The 22,334-nt window shown below is 34.7% G+C and overlaps 1 protein-coding gene across 1 annotated transcript; it reads left to right on the plus strand.

The window, feature by feature from the left end:
• Positions 1–1,015: 1,015 nt before the first annotated feature.
• Positions 1,016–21,015, plus strand: LOC147069175 (decapping and exoribonuclease protein-like). The gene is made up of 4 exons (XM_085951628.1): positions 1,016–1,031; positions 9,251–9,494; positions 10,658–10,796; positions 20,074–21,015. Exons 1-4 carry the CDS (start codon positions 1,016–1,018, stop codon positions 20,320–20,322), a joined length of 648 nt encoding a protein of 215 aa, XP_085807754.1. The 3' UTR covers positions 20,323–21,015.
• Positions 21,016–22,334: the final 1,319 nt, after the last annotated feature.

Genomic DNA, 22,334 nt, shown 5'->3' on the forward strand with positions numbered 1-22,334 from the left:
TACATTTTCTATTACATGGCCTATCTAGCTCAGACGGTCAAAATATTTTTTCCACGAGACGGAGTGATAATTTTATCGATGTCACGAACCGGAACAGCGCTCCGGTGTGTTCCGGTCCATTTCGAGCCCTGTCTTCACTATCAAGGCGGGGAGGCGGCGTAAGATGAAAGTCACCGAAATCCGCTTCCTAGCCTTTGAGGAGCATCGTGGATGCGACGCGTATCTGTGCATGCAGATCAAGAAGGAGTACCCCAGCCAGCGGCGGCTGGTCTAACACCATACAAGTGCACTGCACTGCTTGCATTGCTATGAAACATTGTTCAACATCGTAAATCATATTTTTTCTTCATAGGTTTTTAATATTATCGCTCACTTATTGTAATGCAAACCATAAACCGATCTGCCCATATTGTCAATAGGCGATAATACAGTCACTATGCACCGTATACGTCATCCTCGCTGAAATCATTTGCGCCCGGGCAATATATTTACTTTACTTAAAATGAACCCAAAGCTTAGTATGAACTAAAGCCATTAAAAAACAACTTACACTGTGCTAATAGTTTTCGCCATGCGTAAGTTCTAGAATATCGTGCGCAGACCGGGTAAAATGACATCATATTGGTCTGAGTAGAGAGCAATTACAGATTTGAATTATGGTTTGTTATTATAGACGCTGTAGTTTACTGTTCACGGTCAAATTATGTTTAGTATCATATTGAGCAATCTCGTATGTAAAATGTCTGTAAAACTAAAAACAATAGAATTCATTATTTTCTAAATTTAAAATCGGTAAGAAATACAATGTCGGTAAGATACTTTGATTTATGTGTACTCTGTGTGTTGACTAAACGCGAAATGATGTCGGTTATTTATAATATAGAAAATTATTAATTCATGAATTCTAGTGATAAGCTAATAAATCTTAATACTATTTCACAAAGTTCAGTTTCATAATAATCATTATTCATATAGTGTACAAATTGGTAAAGATACCTAATGTACATAGAATAAGATGGCTTCCGTTAAAAGTAAGAGATATTTATCTACTATAAGAGATACAATCGTTTCTTTAAACTAATCCAATAAAGATTTAATTAACTCGCATCATGTTTTATTAAAAATATAAAATATACAGGTAATTTCCCAAATGTCAATAACGTTTTGTCAAATCAAAAACAACGCCGAATTGATTTTCATTTTACAATAAGGTAAGTTTCCAGCGCACCCTCAAAAATTACAATCCAAAAAATCACCGGCCGCCACTGACCCAGCCAAGACGGAGCGCGTCCGTTGAAGTTGTACGGTAGGCCTTTGTGACTGACAACAGCACACTGCGTTGCTCACTTAAAAGAGATCCACTGATTAGGTACTACACTTTTTCGGATACATTTATACCCGTATTCTTAGCGATGGTGCCCACAGAACGCGTCGGGCGCCGCACTCGCGCAAAATTTCTACAAGTGGCGCATAAATCATCGAAAATACAACGTAATCAAATACGCCATCGCCCACTGGATATGGCGACGCATTATACGCGATATGGCGAATCATCGTTTTTTCGCGAATCACCGCTTCTCGGCGATACGAATGAAAGAAAATACAATGGAGTCCATTCATTGAACACAGCGAGCAAAATCACGCTGCGCGAGGCATCGTCGATCAACGGGCGGAAAGCAATTATTTAATTACAGAGAAGTCATTGTTTAATTTTATTGCGTGTCAAGTTTATCGCTGGTTGAATAATGCCGTCGTAAATATTTATTACAAGCCCCGAAATAATATAATATTTTTATTGCTTTGTTATGAGAGACGCTTTAAAAATAATTGTTTTGTGCTGCTTGGGCCGCTTATTACATAGGTGAAGGGTAATGCGCGGCACGAGACGTGTGATTATGGTTATGAATAAACACTGCATACGCGGACTTCGCTCGCTCGACGCGTTCTGTGTGCACCATCGCTTAGACCCTATCCGTCGCCAGTCATACGACTGACCCTGGAAGGTCGTCCTAGCCTCGTGGTCTTGGTTTTCACATGACGATCTAATTTTAACATATTACCTATGTAGTTCAACGCCGAGACAGGTGACTTTATTGGATACCTTAATGCTGGTAACTCCATAACGTAGGGACCGTAGGGTAGGGTGGTACAAGAGCGCGCAGTTTTGGGTTTAAGAATTTGTGCAAATAAAACTCTTGGTTATCTGTTACGAGAAAAAATACGAACCGTCTAACTCTCACAACACAATAAAAAAAGTAAAAAAAACTTAATGTGTGCACCCTGCAGCCCAAGAATACGCAGGAGGGTGTACACCGGTGCGCGCACACTATATGATGGGATAATCAGTGGCAAAGATCACAAATATAATCTCCAGATCCCAAATAACCAGTGCATCTCTCGTGCCACTATTCTTGGCATATTTTGCACTGAATCCAGTCCTCCACCATTGGCTCCTTAAATATTTCTCCGCAAGCTGGGCATATCCAGATCTTCTTTGGAGCATGCTGAGGTTTTTTTTAATATGTTGTTTAAAGGGGCAGGCTTCTTCTTCGGCTTAGTATTTTTAATTGCTTCATCTTCTGGACATTCTGAAATCAGTCATCAGACAGTAAACAATAATAACAGTAGCAATTAACGTATCGTGCAAGAGTGCGCGCGTACTCTTGCACATTTCGTCCCAGCGCACTCATGCACAGCAGGCGAACATTTCGTCAAAAAAATACTACTATCGCAAACTGTCAAACTTTTGTCGTGTGACTGCTAATTAAGTAGATTTGTAATATAAATAATAATACAAGAACACTCTATTGCAATGAACCTCCATGTGAGAGTTTCCAGAACAGTTAAATATTTTAACGAACAAGCAAAAAAACGATTTTGTTACCTGGGGCCCTATGTTAGAACTTGCGAGTGCAAGCTTCCCAGTCGACATGACGTCATATGACATCATTGTGACGTACTACCGGAGTGATAATAGCACTCGAGAAAATCACGCTACTCAGATAGCGGCGCTATTCATTGTCACCATACACAATACACATATAGGTGTTTCATCGTAATAGTTATCTACGGTGAGCACTGCGCGCGGGCGGCATGCTTCGAGCGTGTATTGGCTGACGTCACAATTACGTCATGTCGTCTGGTGCCACACGAGTCGATAGTTAGGAAATCGGGGCCCTGGAATCGTAAATAATCGCCTAGTTACACACAGCTCGCGACGGCGACACAATACATCACAACTTCACGCTAGCATATACCGTCAAATCATCCAACATTGCCCACTTTTTTAATGTACTCGATTTTTACCAAAAAAAAAAAATGGTACGCTGGCGTTTTTATTTAAAAATGATCACTAATATCATTATAAGTTTGAAAAACTGTTTAAAATACAAAACAAGCAATTATTTTAGGAAATATTTGAATTTTTTAAAGCGGGCAAAATTATCAGCCATTTCTGTCAACATTGCCCATTGATCTTGTACATTGAATAATAGTCATTACTCTTCAGTGTTGCCATATTTTCAAACTGTGGTACCAAAGTGTGGTACGCGTACCCCCTGGGGTACGGGAAGAGTTTGGTGGGGGTACGCGCTGCACCGGGCTATGGCTGCACCTGGTGCAACAAGCATTAATACAACATCCATGCTAGAAGGTTTATCGCATGCGGAAGAAGAGCAATTGTTGAAATTATTAGCTTCAGACAGATTCTTGCAAAATAAATATAAGGAGTGTACTTAAACATCATTTAGGTTGCAAATGCAACATGTGTATCCAGTTTTAACAGAGAAATTCCTGAAATACATCTTGCCTTTTCCAACTTCATGGTGTGGAACCGCATCTCAGATTAAAATTAATAACCAGGGAACCAAATTACGATGATCTGTCGTTTCAACATAAACAATTTCATCCTTCTCATTGATTATAATCAGTGCTCGAAATGGAAAATTTCACGAACAGGAACGCTGTATAATTTTCCGAAACTAAGTACTTATGCTAATCCTTTCTTTACGTACGTACTTTTGATATAAAAATGCAACAATAAACTTTAAACTTCTTACGTGGATCTATATTGGGCAGGTTGGTAAGGATTGTCAGCGCCGCAGGCGAAATAATCTTGTTTTAACAAAGTATACCATCAAAAATTGTATTATTCTTTATTCTTACTTTATCTACCACTATAACCAGTGCATGATACCTCTACCACCACTCGTCACTGATTATAACTTATATTACTGTCTCATTTGGGATAGATAAGTTTGTAATTATTTAGTCATAACAAACAACATATCCACATAAGTACCTTATAGATTCAAATTAAAAATTTATTTATGTACTTATAGAAAATTTTACGAATTCCATTTAAATACGAGCACAGAATATCAAACATCAAGAAATAGTATTAGAAAAAACAGTAAGTGCCTACCTATACTAAGAATTTATAAAACAACGTTCACATAAACTCGTTCTCACGCAGGTGGAATATACGATTATCCGAAGCAATTTGGTTGAATATAGTTATTTCCTGCCCAATTATCATTAGCAATTATTGCACCTTGGCAGAACAAACAACTTAGATTATCAAAAAAGTTATAAAATAATATATAATAAAATCAATACTAAGTACCAATAATGGCAGAGTTCTCATTTGTACTGGGTAGATATAAGTTGGAAAAAAGTACGTAGCCTAAATACCTAGTTCTCTTTTAACTTTCAGAATACAGTATGTAAGCATACGTCTTGAGAAATCAATCGGATAAAACCATGGATAGTATCCACTATCCACACAGCTTTAAAGGATTCTCAATGATTTATTTTGAACCTTCTCCACTATAAGGGGGCATAAGGCCGTACCTATATCTAATAAAAGTTTCAAGTCATCCAAACAACGTAAACATAGCATTATTTGTAATTAAATTACCAATGGTGTGTCATTTTCATTTATATAAGATAAAACATGACGGAAGGTGAAACTCAGGTTGCTAAGCGCGATTCTTATAAAATAATATAAAATTGTCATTAATTAGTACCTACTATATTCAACATTATAAGGACTTATATTGTATTGTATGCATGTTATGTTACAATGGTGATGCTTTGGTTACCATTATTGTAATATACATTTACCACCGTATTTATTTAATAATCTATGACTAACACCACCTAAAATAATTAGATGTCCGCACTGGACACATAGGTACCTAATTTTTTAGTACCTACTTATTCTAAACGATTCAATCTATGTTGTTTGTCCTTCCCTACTCACATTATTATTGCCATGGAAATGATAATAGGTACCTACATACAATACAGATATTATGATAGTCGTACATTTTTATTGAAAGATATTCCTATTTTTTTTAAACAAATTTACAAACAAAAATTAAGTAAAAGTTCTCTACACACTACCAATGTATTATTTCTATTATTTTTAAAGTCACAAGCTACAATGCATGTAATAATAATTGTAATACAATAGGAACGTCCCAAATAAATAAACTCTGCAGAAGGCTATTCAATATTTTTTCTGCCCAAACCGTCAATGGCCCAAACACATTTTTGTAGAAAACTTCATTCAATATTTATTGTAAAAATAGGGGTTTACGACTTATCATAAATATTTTTTTAACACGAGTCAAGTTGTTGAGATGATAATAATTATTGAATCACAGAACAGATGTTGCCACTGTATTGTCCACCGGAAAGAATTCCTAATGTTTTAGCAGATTTACACGAAGTACCTACTACGTAGCCTTCATTATTTTTATAAATATCCACAAAATTATCAAATTGTGCGTGTGGCCAGAATTATCTTAAATCAGTTTGGATACCAGCGACAATAGTATATAGGTATATATTATGTAATAATATAATTATGTGAAAATTGCGAATTTGTATCCCACAGGAAAGTACTTATTAAAAACGATAATTGTAAGGGTGATTATCCACCTAGTGTTACGAATAAAAAGCGAATTTAACATAATAGACTTTTTAAAATATTATATTATAAAGCCTATTATAAGGACAGTATTCATCCACAGGTAATTAATAAATAAATGTCAAAGGTTAAAAATCCTCCTCCTGTAAAATAGTATTTTGGTTAATTCGCCCTTTTTACAATACACCGATGATAATTATAAAGGTATTCGTATCGCCTGCTGAGAATTTTAACCAATTTTTAAGAGAACAAATTGTTATTAAAAAATATGTTCAACACAAAGTTAAAATTAAAACACAAAACTTACCAGAAGCAACAAAATTCACTTACAAAAAAGTATACTCATCATGACCTATGGCAAATAAATGAATGAATGTAGTAGTTATATCACAAGATTTATTGTACTATAGTCGCAATTCAACAATAATGTAAATTACAAAACAAATGTAAACATCGTAAAAATAGGGGTTTACGACACGTCATAAACTTTTTTTAACAAAAGTCAATTGTTGAGATGAATACCATCTGTTGCCATTTCAATGGTTATTGGAGTGAATTCCTAATGTTATGTGGTTTTAGCAGATTTACACGAATTACCTACTACTTTATTATACCTTCATTATTTTTATAAATAACCACTCAATATCATTTTTTAAATGATCAAATTGTGTAGGTATGTGGCCAGCGTTACGTTACCTGCGACAAAATATTTTTCAATAGTTTCGGTTAACACGTTTCGCCTGATGACATTTTTGACCATCTTTTAGGAGAACAATTTTTTATTAAAAAATCAAGTTAAACACACAGTTAAAATTAAAACACAAAACTTACTAGAATGTAGCAAAAAAAAAAACACCAAACTAATAATATAAACAATTTTGTTTAGAAACGTATTTATATCTTAAATAATACAAAATATTTTAAAAGGCAACTAATAGGAATATTATAGCGGATTTGCACGAGTCAAATTATCAAACTTTTTATATTAATTTATTTAACCACCGAAAACACAATTCATTCACCCGAAAATAAATGGCGGAGTAATAATTTTTGTCACTCCGAATAAAATAATATAATAAATTAGTAGGTAAGTAAATGAACAATGCGCAATAGTCAAAGGCAAGATTGTATTGAGATTTGAAATGTTTCGTCCTTTAGAAATTATTAAACAATGTATACTTTATTTTTTAAGAGTTTTCAAATAGTGTCAGCAAGGCACATTTTTTGGGTAATAAAGTAATTTACGCTTGCAGCTGGTTGTTTCTTGTTATTTAGACAATGCATTTAGGCATGGACATATCGACACAAAATAAGAAGGTTGAAAGAAATTTAGGGATGTCATAATTTTTATTTTTAACCCTTGCACGCCCGGCATAACATAACTTCGTAAATTTTTAATTTTGAGAAAAACTTTAAAAGATACATTCATATATAATTATCTCAATCTAACGAACCGCAACGCAATTTTAAATGAATCCACGAGCCGGAACGGTATATTTTGGAATTCCACGAACCACAACGGCGCTCCGGTGCGTTCCTGTCCATTCCGAGCGCTGATTATAATGAATGTTGTTTTTTATAATATAACTTTTATTTATATTTTATTATGAATGAATTTATTTTTCGTTTATTATTATTTTATTTATGTACTACAAAAGGAAAATATAAATATATTTTGATTGTTATTTTCTTTTCTTTGACGAGGGGTACTCTAGAGAATTATAGAAGGGGTACACAGATGTCGAAAGTTTGGGGAACACTGGTCTAGAGAGCTACAATATTTATGCCGAATTCCACCGAAAAAAAATGTTCTTTTGATTTACACCACCACCGTATTGGTGTAGTCGTTCTTATCGCCGAATGTTTATCGTAGATTTTTGGTTTTGTAATATTGAGGTTCCAAAATATTAATTGAAAATGGACAAAAAAAAGTATTATTGCATTTACCTTATACACAACCTACTCAACACAACACAGCCTAATATCTCGTTTATCGGTCTTTTGTCTATTGCACTCGGTGTACCTACACCATGGTCCCCACATCCTTAAACGGGCCCTCAGGCTAGGGTATTTGGCGGGCCCCTATCCACCGCTTAGATTAAAGGCAGTGTGAAACTCTACATTAATGTTTTTCAAATTGTGTTTTAGTTCAAATTGAGGGTACTTATACAGTGAATTATTGGCGATTTTTAATACATCTACTTTAAGCATCTACTGGAGCTGTCGAGTATCGACACATAATAATCAGAAAATGTATTGGACAATAATTATATAATTTAAAATGTTCCTGGTCATGAAGTATAATAGCGCCGCAGGCGACTTTTTTTACTATTAAAGCTAATTTATGATGTTTGTTTATCTCACTTATCTGGTCAACGCGACACGCCGGGCCCCCCACAGCCCGGGCCCCCAGGCTAGATCCCTGTCAGCCCTCCCCAGCCATGACCTACACCACTCTGGAATTCGGGTGGACACTGAGAATTTTTTGACAGTTCATTAGGGAACGGGTTTCTAAAAACACCCGACATTAGTGTTTCGAAATTAAAATCTAAGACATTTTTCTAAAAAGGATGCTGGAGAATCACAAATCATTTTTTTGCCGTGTTATTTGTCAAGCCCAAGGTATAGTTTATTGGCTTTAAATTTCAATGGGTAAAATCGTTCTGATGATTTTCATATTTTCACCCCCTGGGTGCGCCACTGCGATAAGTAGCTCGTTATAAAAGTGAATAAATGTATGGAGAAAATCATAAACTTTACTAAAATGTCAACGAATGTTTCTTCATTACATCCGAGATCTCGCTATATCCGTGATCGTAATAACCGAGTTTGACTGTTGTTCTAAAATGTGTTAAAAAATAGTAAGGGCGGCACTTTGCCTAGGTATATCGCTGGATAATTCATACCGTGCTAGTTCGATTCCAAGGTTTGAGAAACTTCACAGCGGACAACATGCTCATCCATCTCACTGATTATTTATTTAGGGCGCTGTGAAATGATAAAGTTTTGAAAACTACTGGTTTATTATAATGTGTATCGATCAGGTAACACAAAGTGGGTTGCCTTCCGGGTGAGACTAAGAAAATAAAATTCTCGACTGTGGAGAAGTATGGGATAAACTTAAGCATGTGTTAAAGAATAAATGTTATTTTCAATAGTAACGTCTTTATCTTGATACGCATTAAACTTTTTCACGTAAACGAAATGCGCCACTAGCAAATAGTTTGGGCACCACTGAACTGGATGATTATTCTTCAGTTGTGAGATCCTTATGAAGAAGTATATCATTTCTAATTAAATGCGTTTTGTTTTCAGATGAATCAGATACCGGTCCTGTCCGAGAGACTCCTCGGAAGAAATCTAGCTTTAGCTGTGTCTACGAAGCCAAGTTGAATAACCATCGGCTGATATATGCTGCAGGCATGGATGGGGTGCAGTGTGGAAGGTCTGACAAGATAACGAAGGAAAACTTAACCGTCGAGGACTTGCGGAAATTGAAATTTGTGGAGTTGAAAACTGCTAGAATTATCAAGAATAAGTGGCAGGATGAACGATTTAAGTACGTATTCAAAAGTGTAATTTTCCCATACGTACCTACCACATTTTACCGTTGATACCATTGGTTGATACAGATCATGCGATTATAACTGAGCACACACCGGTGACTAAGTACTAAACAATTATTATTAAATTGGCGCTAGGGGCCGTTCAGGTTAATGGCCGACTGCACAACGTTTCTCCAGGCATCTCTGTCCAGCGCTTTCTCTTCCCTCTTCTATAAAAAAATAATTTATTGCAGCATTCATGAATTTTTTGTATTCAATATGTAAATAATTTAATAAACCGTGATTTATCATTGAAAAGTTAGATTTTTTTTGTATAAATACATCACATTCGCAGATACATGTTAGCTAATACAAGTTAGCTAATACATGTTAGATATGACACGTTAAAATTTAAATTTTTAATATTTTCGATTTAGATATTATATAGAAATGAGTTAAGTCTTAAGATACAACACTATCTAATGGAAATATGTTCGCACCGTGACACAAGTAGCATGGAACATATTGTTTTCATCTAAAATACAACTTCTATTTAAACGTCGTGACGTATTCCGTTACACAGTACGTCTGTCTATGGACGTCCTGTCATATTACAACTCACAAAATATAACGTCTATAGACGTCTTGTCCGCGAATGTGTTAAAATGTTTTTATATAATTGACCATGATTTCTGTATTCTACTACGGATAGAAAACATGCACAAAAAATATATTTGTACGATTTACAAACAGGTGTGGCCATATTTGGAGAATTATTTTTACAGTTTCATCGAAAATAGCGATACGCGGTCTTGTGGAATGTTATTTTGATTAAAGAGCTCAAATTTGTATAATGTTGACTGTCCAAACTACAGTTAATTTGAAAGTGATGCTAGCTGGCGTGGACATGTATTAGTTTTACAAACAGTTGTATAATTTATATGCAGGCATAATAAGTATATTGGCACAAATAGTGCAAATTAAATTTATTTTATTGTTCCATCCATAAGTGTTGAAATTACAGAAATTAGCGACATCTATAAATAGTATTGGAATCTTAATAATTTGATTGTATGCCATTGCAGGTTTCGTACGAGTAATACTTTGCCGTGCGGCAACTAAAAACCTAACATATCCCATACAATTATTCATTCAATAATTCTAATTCTGATTTCAGGAGTTTCACGCTATTTAAGTGGTATTTGCAGTCAGTATTCACCGCTGCTGACTCGATCATGTGCGCGGTCAGAACTAATGAAGGAATCATTTCCCAACTTGATGTTTACCAACTGGACAAATTACCCATTATGGGCAGGGTAATTAAAGATATATTTTTATACTATGTACATATTTTAATTTTTGACTAGAACTAAAAGTAATTTATTGGAGATTAGGATTATACGGAGCGTATGTGCCTCGGTTCTTTCTTTTCTTAGTCTGTGTCCACTTCTTGGTCATATATATATTTTTATTTATTTAGGCCAACCAACAGGATCAATCACAGAGGATAAGTATAATTCAATTCAATTCAATTCATTTATTTTTTTAACATATTGTGGACATTACAAATTATAAGTTTAAGACGTTCACAACATGACATTTAGAAACAAAGATATATAAATATAACAGTATTACATAAAAAAAGAGATATATCAGTAGATGAATTAGATAGGTACAAGGAAGTACACCGGATGAGTTAAGCAGACCCTATTTTAAGATTTTATAAAACAACATCCACCTAAACTCATTCTCACGTAGGTGGAATATATCAACACCCGAAGCAATTTCGTTGAACATAGTTATCACTCTCCCAATTGGCATTACCAGTGGCAGGTTGGTTCTGCACCTTGGGAGAATAAACAACTGGTGGTCTCTATTTCTAAGATAGTTATCAGGGACACACAGGTCAACACTCCCCAGAATGGCAGAGTTCTCATTTATACCTTGTATAAGTCGAAAAATATACGTAGCTAAATAAAGATTTCTTCTAAATTGCAGACTGCAGTATGTAAGCATGCCTAAGAGAAAGTCAGTTGGATAAAGCCACGGATAGTATCCATACAACCTCAAGTAAAGGAGTCTCAAGAATTTCTTCTGTACCCTCTCCACCATAAGGCCATACTTCAACTGGTGCGGTGCCCAAACAATAGACCCACTCTCAAGTCTGCTTCGAACTAAAGAATTAAATAAAAGTTTTAATACCGTAACATCTGAAAAGACCCGGGAAGTACGCATGACGAAGCCCAACATTTTAAGCGCTTTGTTACAAATGGTAACTATATGGCTAATAAATGTCAGTTTACTCTCAAACGTAATGCCAAGATCCCTTACAGATGATATTCGTGACAGAACTCTGCCATGCATCGAGTATTGGAAAAACAACACTTTTGAGGCTCTGGTAAACGATAAAAGATTGCATTTATCAATATTAAATTCTAGTTTGTTACGCCTGCCCCAATTTAATACATTATCTATATCAAGTTGGAGCTGACGACAATCGTCCAAGGTGACAACTTCCAAAAAGAGTTTCAAGTCATCAGCGAACAACAAAAACATAGCATTTTTTATTACCAATGCTATGTCATTTATAAAAATCGTGAACAGCAACGGCCCTAAGTTTGAGCCCTGGGGGACACCAGAAAATGTGTAAAAGGTCTGTGACTGATAAAGGCCGTACGATACGTATTGTTGACGGTTCCTAAAATAACTCCCGAATAGTTTCAAAAATCGATCCGACAATCCAATAAGTTGGAGTTTTTCCATCAGGATGTCATGATCGACCTTGTCAAATGCTTTCGAGAAGTCATTGTAAGAACAGTCAACCTGGTGGCCTCTATCCAGTGCCGATGACACATAATCGGTAAATACCATCAGGTTAGTTTCCGTTGATCGGCCTGCTCTAAATCCATGCTGTTCATTTATTATGAATGACTCAATTTTTGGATAAATCATGTTGTGCATGATCATCTCAAGAACTTTTGCTGGTGCAGAGAGAACAGCTACCGGCCTGTAATTCTCCACTGATGACTCTGTACCACTCTTATGGATTGGAGTAACCTTCGACATCTTCCACGTTTCAGGGAAGATACCTGTCTCCATTGCGAGATTAAATATATATGAAAGCGGGCCTTTAATGAAGTCAATACAACCCTTTAAAAAAATGTAGGAACATAATCAGGTCCCAAAGAGCGAGTATTTTTCAGTTTTTTAATAAACTGAAGTACATCGCCCTCATTAATTGAAAAAATATCGACGGATTGGGTACCATATGACGGTTTTCCTGATGTTGAGGCAACATCCAGATTTGGAATACTACTTGCGTAGACAGACTTGAAATGACCAGCAAATGCTTCTGCCACTCCATGTCCGGTCACCTCTTCGCCCTTCCAACTCATCCTATCAGTAAACCCATCATCTCTTCTTAACGATTTTACGTAATTCCAAAACAATTTAGGATTTTCGCGAATGGAATCTCCTACCGTTTCCATATATGTTCGATAGGCCCGTCGAACAGCTTGTCTCACTTTCGAACGATAGATGCTAAACATGATATAGTCAGTCTGATCATGCCCAGCCTTCCATACTGTATGATAGTTATGCTTGACCTTAATGTCCCCAATAATCTCCCGAGAAAACCACCTCGGGTATCGCCTTCCACCACGACATGGCGACTTCCTCGAAAAACATTGATCAAAAATATTATACACAATATTGTAAAAACATTGTACCGCCTCATTCACATCACAAATCTCGAGCAACTCACTCCAGTCCACTTCACTCATCAATGAGTAAAGTAGCTTGAAGTTTCCGCCTTCAAACCTCCACCCGCCGAATTGGTTGGTTTTGTAAGAGGGAATTGGAGTCTGAAGCGGACGAGTCGACCGAAACCTGAGCAGAAAAACTAAAGTTGGATGATACACATCTTCGCGTACAAGAGGAGATGTGCATCGTGAAAGCGATAAGTCGATATTGCTAAATACCCTATCCAAAAGTCCATTGCTAGAGTTAGAGACATCATTGTGCTGAGAAAATCCAAAAACAGAAGATAGAAATTCAAGGTCATCGCTGACTCTTTTGCCACTACGTGCTGAGTTTAGATTAAAATCTCCCATTACAATAATCTTTCTATCTCCAATTAAGTTGATATTAGATAGCATACTCTCAATAAAACACTTATACATACACCTCCAAGTCACTTGCTGGTGGAAAATAAATGACGCAAACGTAAATAGTGTCTCCGTCGTAGGTCAGTTTCACCCAAAGGTCCTCATTTTGAGTCTCCAAAGCACGGAAACGTTCGGCCTGTAACCCTTCCATACTTCTAACCCCCAAAAGACAACCCCCACCCTGCCTGTGGCCTGTGCCGGAGTCTCGATCCCTCCTAAAGACTGAGTACTCACTTCCAAAATATTCACGACTAAAAACACTATCATTGAGCCATGTTTCAGTTAACCCTATGATGTCATAGTCATCAGCCAAAACATTGCTCAAAAAATCGACAGATTTTGTTTTCAAGCCTCGAACATTCTGGTAGTAGAATAATAATTGCTTAGGGAAATTCTTATTTTTATTGTTATTATTAAGTCAGCTACTCGGTAGCCGTGGTGTTTCCATCCTGGCAACCCATTCTTTAATAAATGAATGGCGGGGCCAATTTTCCGCCTTCAAAACCAACGTACTTAGCTTAGTAGGGATCCCTACCTTAAATGAATCGTAATCACCTTTTGACTTCAGTTTAACTACTGTGAAATCAGCAGTACAATTAGTAATTTTTTTAATATAGTCGTTCAAGTTCGCAGCTGTGGTGTCGCGATGAAAGGGGTAGAAGTGGTAATTTTTAACCACCTCCGCCCCCCTCACCGCCCCACCAAAGCTACCACGAATCGCAATGGCTGCCCTCTTCCTCTTCACTACCGTTGACCATTCTTCACCGGTAGTGGAGTTTCCAAGAGACACATCATTTGCTGATACCGGTGTCCCATCAGATTTCTGAGACGTTGAGGCCTTGGGAGTGACATCTCGCTTTCCCGCTGAAGTCTATAATATAGAAGTCAGAAGTCAGAAGAAGAAGATAATAATACTGAAGTCTATAATATAGAAAAAAATAATATGTGTTGGTCCCAATACTCCCAATAACAGGCGGTCTCAAAAAGCATCATAAATCAAACTAAATTACATCAAATATTATTGGAGAGTTATTGAAAATTGTTAAAAAAGAATACCTACACATTTGTGGTAATCATAAAAAAAATCGCTGTGTGTACTTATGTACGCGCGTTAGAACTTCTTTGGCGTAAACAAAAACAAAACTTGTGATAACCTAGATTCTTCGACTAGCTCTGCTGTGGTGATTTAGAATCAGGTTCACAAAATAAATAAAAGTGTTTCTTTGGTTCATCGAACTATCCAAATTATTTGTTTTTCTTATTGGTAGGAAGTTGAAATGGAGTGCCGCTGGTTTAAAATTATCTTGTTGCTTCATTCCGTATTTATTATTATTATTTACTATTACTATTTTAATTATCTTGTTAAATTACACACTCAGGAAAAGAGCCGCTAATTGGAGCGCCGCTGGTTTAACGTGTACCCTTGACACCGAAATGAATATAATCATAATAATAATTATTTACCAACTCAACATTCACAAAATTTATTTATTTATTGATATATAATTTTACTCATAAATATAATACTTATAGCCTATAAGCTATACATAAGGCTATACATAAATATAGCCTCAAATCTTGATACACAATCTTTATAATGAAAAATAAATATACACTCCAATATAAATAAAGTTTTCTGAATAACGTTAGGAAAGTTAACAGAAACAAATTTGAATCCGCCTAACACAACGATAAATATTTGAAATTATTACGCAACCCGAATGCAATATAAATTATTAAAAAAATTGTGTGTTACATCGCGGCCGGTCACACGCCAAAAGCGTTACATCAGCGCGTTACATGAGAGAAATACACTCTGATCTGTTTTCCCAAACGCGCCAAAAGAAGTATAACTTCAAAAAACATAAAAAAATATATGTGTATAGATAAGACAGGCAATATAAGAAAAGAAAAATACAATTTTTAAACAATACAATAAAAATAAGCAGTCCAGATACAATTATCTGTAGATTTTGAAGCAACTTAATTTGAAAGAGGCAAGAGAACAAAACAGGTCCACTCGATCATTGTGAAGAATTAAGGTGTTGCAGAGTCGAGCCACCGGACAATTTATTGTAACCTAGATTAGTTTCATATATTGTGTGAATGTATAAAAGTGAGAAAATGTGAGGGCGAATGTTGACTCTTGGTAGGTACATTAAATTTAATGTTAGACAGTAGTTGTGGGAAATGTGGATGGTTATTAATTAATTTGAAGATAAAAATAAGGTCGGAAATAGTACGCCGTGTTTCTAAAGATTGGATTTTGAAATGTACCATTTGGGAAGAATAATTCGCACCGTGAGTGTAAAACCATAGCAAGTGCAAATTTTTCAATTTCGAGATTTAAATGCAAAACAACTGCAAAAGTCATAAACTTGATAATGTAAAATTGAAGTTACTGCAAACTTAAAAATTTTCATTAAAAAAGACAGATATTTGGGTTTTACAATACAAAGATTTACTTCCATTGTTAATGTAAAACCATAGTATCTGCAAATGATTATCCATGACTAATTGTGAAACCCGAGCATCAGACGCATTCTTTTGGTGAATGCAATTTGGCATTGTTTTTATTATTGTGATAGCAGGCAATTATTGAAATGATTCAGTGTTAAGACTTTGATAACGCATCCAGACGTATTCTACAACACATTATTGTTTCCTTTGATTCAAGTAATGTAGTGCAGTGTATTTTGTTTTTATCAAATATAAGTTTAAGGATTCGAATGATGGTGGAGTTAGCTTTAAAAGCTGAAAAACTTCTAAAAAGGTAAGACTTTGTGATAAATATTATACTAAAATGATATACAAAACTAACCTTAATATTATTATTGTTATGAAACTTATTATTATCGACTTATCTTATGTACCTATGTATTTATTTCATGCACCTACAATAATAAACTCTTTCAATTAACACAACAGTATATCAATCAGATCTATGATATTTTTGTTTTTGCAATGTTACAGATTTTCAAAAATGTGACAAGTACATTTCCTGATGCTGAAGAACCCATGTTGGATATAGATAAGGATGCTGCTGGTTTGCAAGAGGAACAATACCCATTATAATATAGGCTTTTTTCAACCAAACAAGAACCTATGTGACTTTTGTGAAAAATATAAAAATTGCAGTAGCGAAGAGAAAAATATAATTCAAGTTAAATAATATATGACATTCATCAAAAAAAATAAACAATTATCGAGAACACAGAAGGCGAAAGACGAATAAAATAGTATGTTGCTATAATCTGCAGGCCGTATTATCAACACCAAATGCCCAGATATCAGTGCTATATTATAAAACAAAGCTTTCAACCTATAATTTTACCATCTTACACACATTAATAATAAAAATGGTTACTGTTTTGTTTAGCATGAAGGGACTACAAACAAAGGGGCCAATGCAATTGGTTATTGTGTTGTAAAATTTTTGGAAGATAAATCAATTGGGAAGGAAGTCATTTTTTATTCGGATAATTGTGCCGGACAGAATAAAAATAAATTTATTACAGCAATGTATTTATACGCCCTCCAGGATTTTAATATCCCAAAAATCACACACAACTTTTTGGTCGTAGGACACACCTAGAACGAGGGTGACTCTATAACACTCTTGCATAGAGAAACAAAAAAATAGTCTTGAAGTCAGGTCCAATTTATATACCAATACAGTGGATTCCAGTGATTCACTGGAAATTGGCACTGACGAGATTTTTGATTTTCACAAGTTAGCAAATGAAATGGGCAATAATTTTCAACTCAACGAAAATACTAAAAAGGTTAGTTGGGTAGACATTTGCGTTATTGAAGTGAGGAAAAACAATCCTTATTGCCTGTTCTATAAAAATAAGTATGAAACAGAAGTGTTTGATGTAATAAATATTAGAAAACGTCAGGGCGGACGTCAATCAGTACAACCTCAACTACACAAAGCATTTATAAAACCACCTCGGATCTCCGAAGCAAAATTAAATGACTTGATTTCCCTATGTTCATCAAAAGTGATACCAGAAATACACCATAATTTTTATAAAAAAAACTTTCATCTACACATTTAAATACAGATTCAGATAATAATTGACGTCGATAAAATTAATTATAAAAACATTACAATTATTGTAATTTGCTATTTTTATTTTGGTTTAAAATTGTATGCATCTATTTTAATAAATTATAGTTAGTAAGCTTAAAATATCAAAATATTATAGGTAAATATCATTCTTTATTTATTTAATAATAATATAATATATTATATTATAATGGTATTACCAAAGTTTCCAATAAAAATCTTACTGCAATTCAGGTAACTGCGAAATATCAACATTTTCTATGCATCATGAAAGTGTAAAACCATAGCAACTGCTAAAACTTGTAATCTTGATGGATTTATATGAAAAAAAATAAAATTAATAAAAGAACATGTCATAATGTATACATACACCAAATATTATTGTTTTATTTTAGAAACTCTATTTATCCTGACCAAATGAAAACTTCAAACCCTTATATCTCCAAACTATGTAATTTGCACATACGTTGGTTTTACACTCACGGTGCGAATTGGGGAAGTTGATATTAAGGGGGGACATGCTCGGCGTAGGTCAAAATTGAGCTTTTGTTGTATTTTCAAACCATGATCCTGGACACTCTTTAAACGTTGTAGATAACCTATTTATATAATTTTGAAGCCTTATTATCCTTTATATTTATTTTAAACATTTGATGACTGCATAAAGTATTTTTGTTACATAAAATAGTATTCTTTTAAACCTCTCGCTCCAATGTTTTAGAATATAGTCATATTTCGGTACATGAATGTGCAGTGGTGTTAAGATTTTTTACATTTATTAATTTTTAAACGCATTTATAAAACCATTAGTATAATTTATGACAAGATAATTTTTGTAAAATATTCACGATAAAAAATTATATTGATAATCTCTGTGATCCCAAATTTGACAAGAATTAGGCATTTTATTACATATTCAAAAAATCGGCAAGATTAACACATTTGAAGATAATTCTAAAGATACTAATTATAAGCTATGTCTTTGACCATTCGAGTTTGATAAACATCCTACGAATATTGATTGCTTTATAATAATTATTGACCTAAGAATAAGGTAGTGTTTTTTTGAAATACGCCATTTCTTTTGGCATTTCCCAGTGGTTAAGCTACAACATACGGCCATAAATTGACAAACTATAATTAAAGTAGGGAGTACTCTAACAATCTTAACACAGTACATTGAAAGGAGGATAATATTTGACTCGTTCTTATGAATTTTTTTGGTTGCGGCCGTTGGTGAAGTATGACTATTGATTGATCGATCGAGTGAATCGTCATATTGCTCGGAATTTCCGTCTGGCGCTTTCCTCGCTGACGAGGGGTTTAAGTCATCTTCCAGACTGCCATGAAGATGGCTTTTAATTTGAGCAATTTCTACTCGTCATACTGGTAACTCGTTTCACCGATTGATCTGTCAATGTAGGCCACATGACTTGAATTTTGAAAGTAGTAGCTAGGAGTTTGGAAACATGATAAATTGATGGCCTGGTTGACCATAAAGCCGGAGGTGGATGGTTTGCTCATCTAACGTTCTACACTTTGGTAGGTGTCATCGCTAATGCATTCGAATCCTTTGTACAATGAGATTTGTACCGCGGTGACGGGATAGAATATGGCCATCCCAGTCAGCAAGAAATAGAGAGCATATCTTAATTTGTTCATAGGTGTCACCGTGCAATAGTGCGTATTTAATAATTAATTATTGTATTACTGCGTAACCAACATTATGTTATTACATAATTTACAACAATTGCTTTATAAAATAGCGATGGGTTGAGAAGTGTAAAATAAATTAAATAGTTAATTTAACCATAAAGTACTTATGCATATTATGTCCAATAATACAACATATCAAATGTGTATTTTTGACATGATAGAAATGTACGGTTGGACCCTACGAACCCTCAGGTAGAGCCGTCCCGCCCCAGTGATTCGACAATCTAATTAATATGAGTTTTATCATCAGGATATCATTGTCGTGATCAACTGTCAAATGCTATCGAAAAGCCATTAAACCAGTCAACTTGGTGGCCTCTAGCTACTGCTGATGACCACAGAGCATGTCATCTTGTGCCTATAGGTCTGTTACCGAAAGTTGAGGCGATTACAGATACGAAGGATTGTGTATATTGGTGTATTTTTGAAGAATACAGTATTCGTTAACAGGCTGTTCCTTTTTTGATTAGTGCGATTTTTTTTCCTAAATCAAAACAAAGAATCTCGTTTTTTAAAAGTCGATTTAAAATTTTGAAACACCTATATGTAAACAATGCGTGTGAGAATCCTGGTCGCCTCAACTTTCGGTAACAGACCTATACTTCTATATAATATATACTTTATTTCGTTTTTCAGGAGTACTGGAATCCCAATGTCTGCTTAAATTTCTGCAGCAAGTTTTTAACATTCGTCAAGGATTGTCTGATGAGGGAAATGGAGGAACGGCACGGATGCTGTCCGGAAGATATCAGGAACCTCCCCAGGATGGACTTGTTCTTTGAAGCAAACCCTCGAGAAAATAATATCAAACTGTACACACAGCCTGGTGAAGAAGACATCTGTGTTTTACCGGATTGGTTCATGGAGCTGTTTCCGGCAGACTAACCTTGTGCATGATAATGGAAAAATGTACCTTTTTAGGAAGACAGAACCAAATCATCTCGTTTATAATGAATGTTATTTTAATTAAAATGTATCTTGTATTATAAACTTAGTATGTATGTTAGTAATTTTCTTTATTGTTATTTCATGGTATTGTTATTAAGAGCACAATCGTTGGAAGAAATAATGACATCATTATTTGTATTATCTTGGGCTACATTTTATGAAATACCGAGACAAGATTCAAACAAAATGAAAACTATAATTAAGCACTTGTCCGGTAAAAGAGCATTATCGTGATAACGGAGTTTTTAGTGAAGTCATTTAACGTGCCATACATTTGTCTATATAACAGACAAAAATTAATATTTTATTTCAACAACACGTGCCACTAGGTAGAAGGTCGCGTATTATTTTTTAAATACCACCTCATGTTTAAACGTAATTATCTCAAAATGAAGATATGAGGAGGAGCGCAATCGTAACATATGTAACAACACAATTTTGTAAACCCTAATATAACTAATATGTATGATAATGTTGGTTATAGTAGCCATATTTTTATATAAGTAAAATATATTTTTTTTCTGTATGTTTTAAGGTTATGTATGTGTTTTAATTTTTATTTAATTTAGTACCTATGTACAATATTTTTCAATTGTGTCACAACACTCGAAATAGAAAAGTTTATGAACCAAAGATAAAATATTAAAATGGGCGAGTTGTTTTGTTATAAACCTTACATACCTACCTACTTTAGGGTCGTATGTATGAGATTTCCAAATTCTTTATACAAATTCTTTACAATTTCAAAATTTTAAATTAATGGTCGCGGAATGAAATTTTATAAGTTTGCAATTATTTGGATGCCATGACACATTATGACGTCACATCGTGACGTCGCTAACCAACAGATTACATTTGCACTCATGCATACAAATGAGCAGTATATAGCTTATAAAGTATTTGGGAGTCTCATGCATACGACCCTTAGATATTCAAATACAATAACACCCTATAGACACTACAACTAAAGTTTTGGTCAGGTAATGTTTTTCAGCGCCGCAGGCGAAAATTTTTTTTTTTATGAAATATTCTGTCAAAAATGGTATTATTGTTTTTGATTCATTTATCTACCGCATATATGCAATGCATGGTTTGTCTACCCCCGCGGACCTCACTGCTTTCTACTTACTATTATTTACAAATCGTTTAATTAGTTTGATTAGTAATATCATATTACACAATACCCATAGACATTGAAGATATTGGAAGACGAATCCTGGAATACTAAACCTAAATCCTATGGAATGGTACAAAACTCTCGTTAATCAGAATTTATGTTATATTAAGATCGCCTTATAACTTTGTAATAAAACAACACAAAAACTTATTATTGTTTGTTTGTAGAACAATGTCAAGTTTCTTATTAAACTTTTTAAAAAAATGTATATTAATATTGTAATGTTTTTATAATAATTCCCGAACCGGAGCGCCATTTTTAATTTGTCTACGAAACGTAGCGGTAGTCTTGAAGATTTCACGAACCGTAGCTGTACTCTGGTGTGTTTTGATCCATTTCGAGCACTGTTGAGGCATCTGATAACAAAAACCGATAAGTCACCATTCAATATTAGTGTAAATGACATTTTTGTGCGTCAAGCATAAATGATTGGTTTTAATGTCGGTTCTTTTTTCTATCATGTCTTATTTTTATGCTTGAAAACAATATGGATATTTCTCTTAGTTGGTTAAGTCAATCTAGCAATATATCCATGCAAAATAAAATTGGACGTGCTTTTCATAGGTATTGTTTTATTTTTATACAGTGGTGTGAGTGGTGCTCCATCATTTTTTTTCAAGCCTTAGCATGATCCTAAGGCCAAGGCCACATAGGCAGGTGCCCTGCTTGGTGGCTACATGCTAGGTGACATATTATCTTAGCGAACGAGCGCACACTATTCTATTGCAATGGCCACACTGCACGCTTCCTCCACGCACGACGCGGTGCCTCA

Source organism: Rhyacophila brunnea, unplaced genomic scaffold, assembly GCF_057557595.1.
Source record: "Rhyacophila brunnea isolate RB1 unplaced genomic scaffold, BYU_Rbru_1.0 scaffold_24, whole genome shotgun sequence".
NCBI classification, from domain to species: domain Eukaryota; kingdom Metazoa; phylum Arthropoda; class Insecta; order Trichoptera; family Rhyacophilidae; genus Rhyacophila; species Rhyacophila brunnea.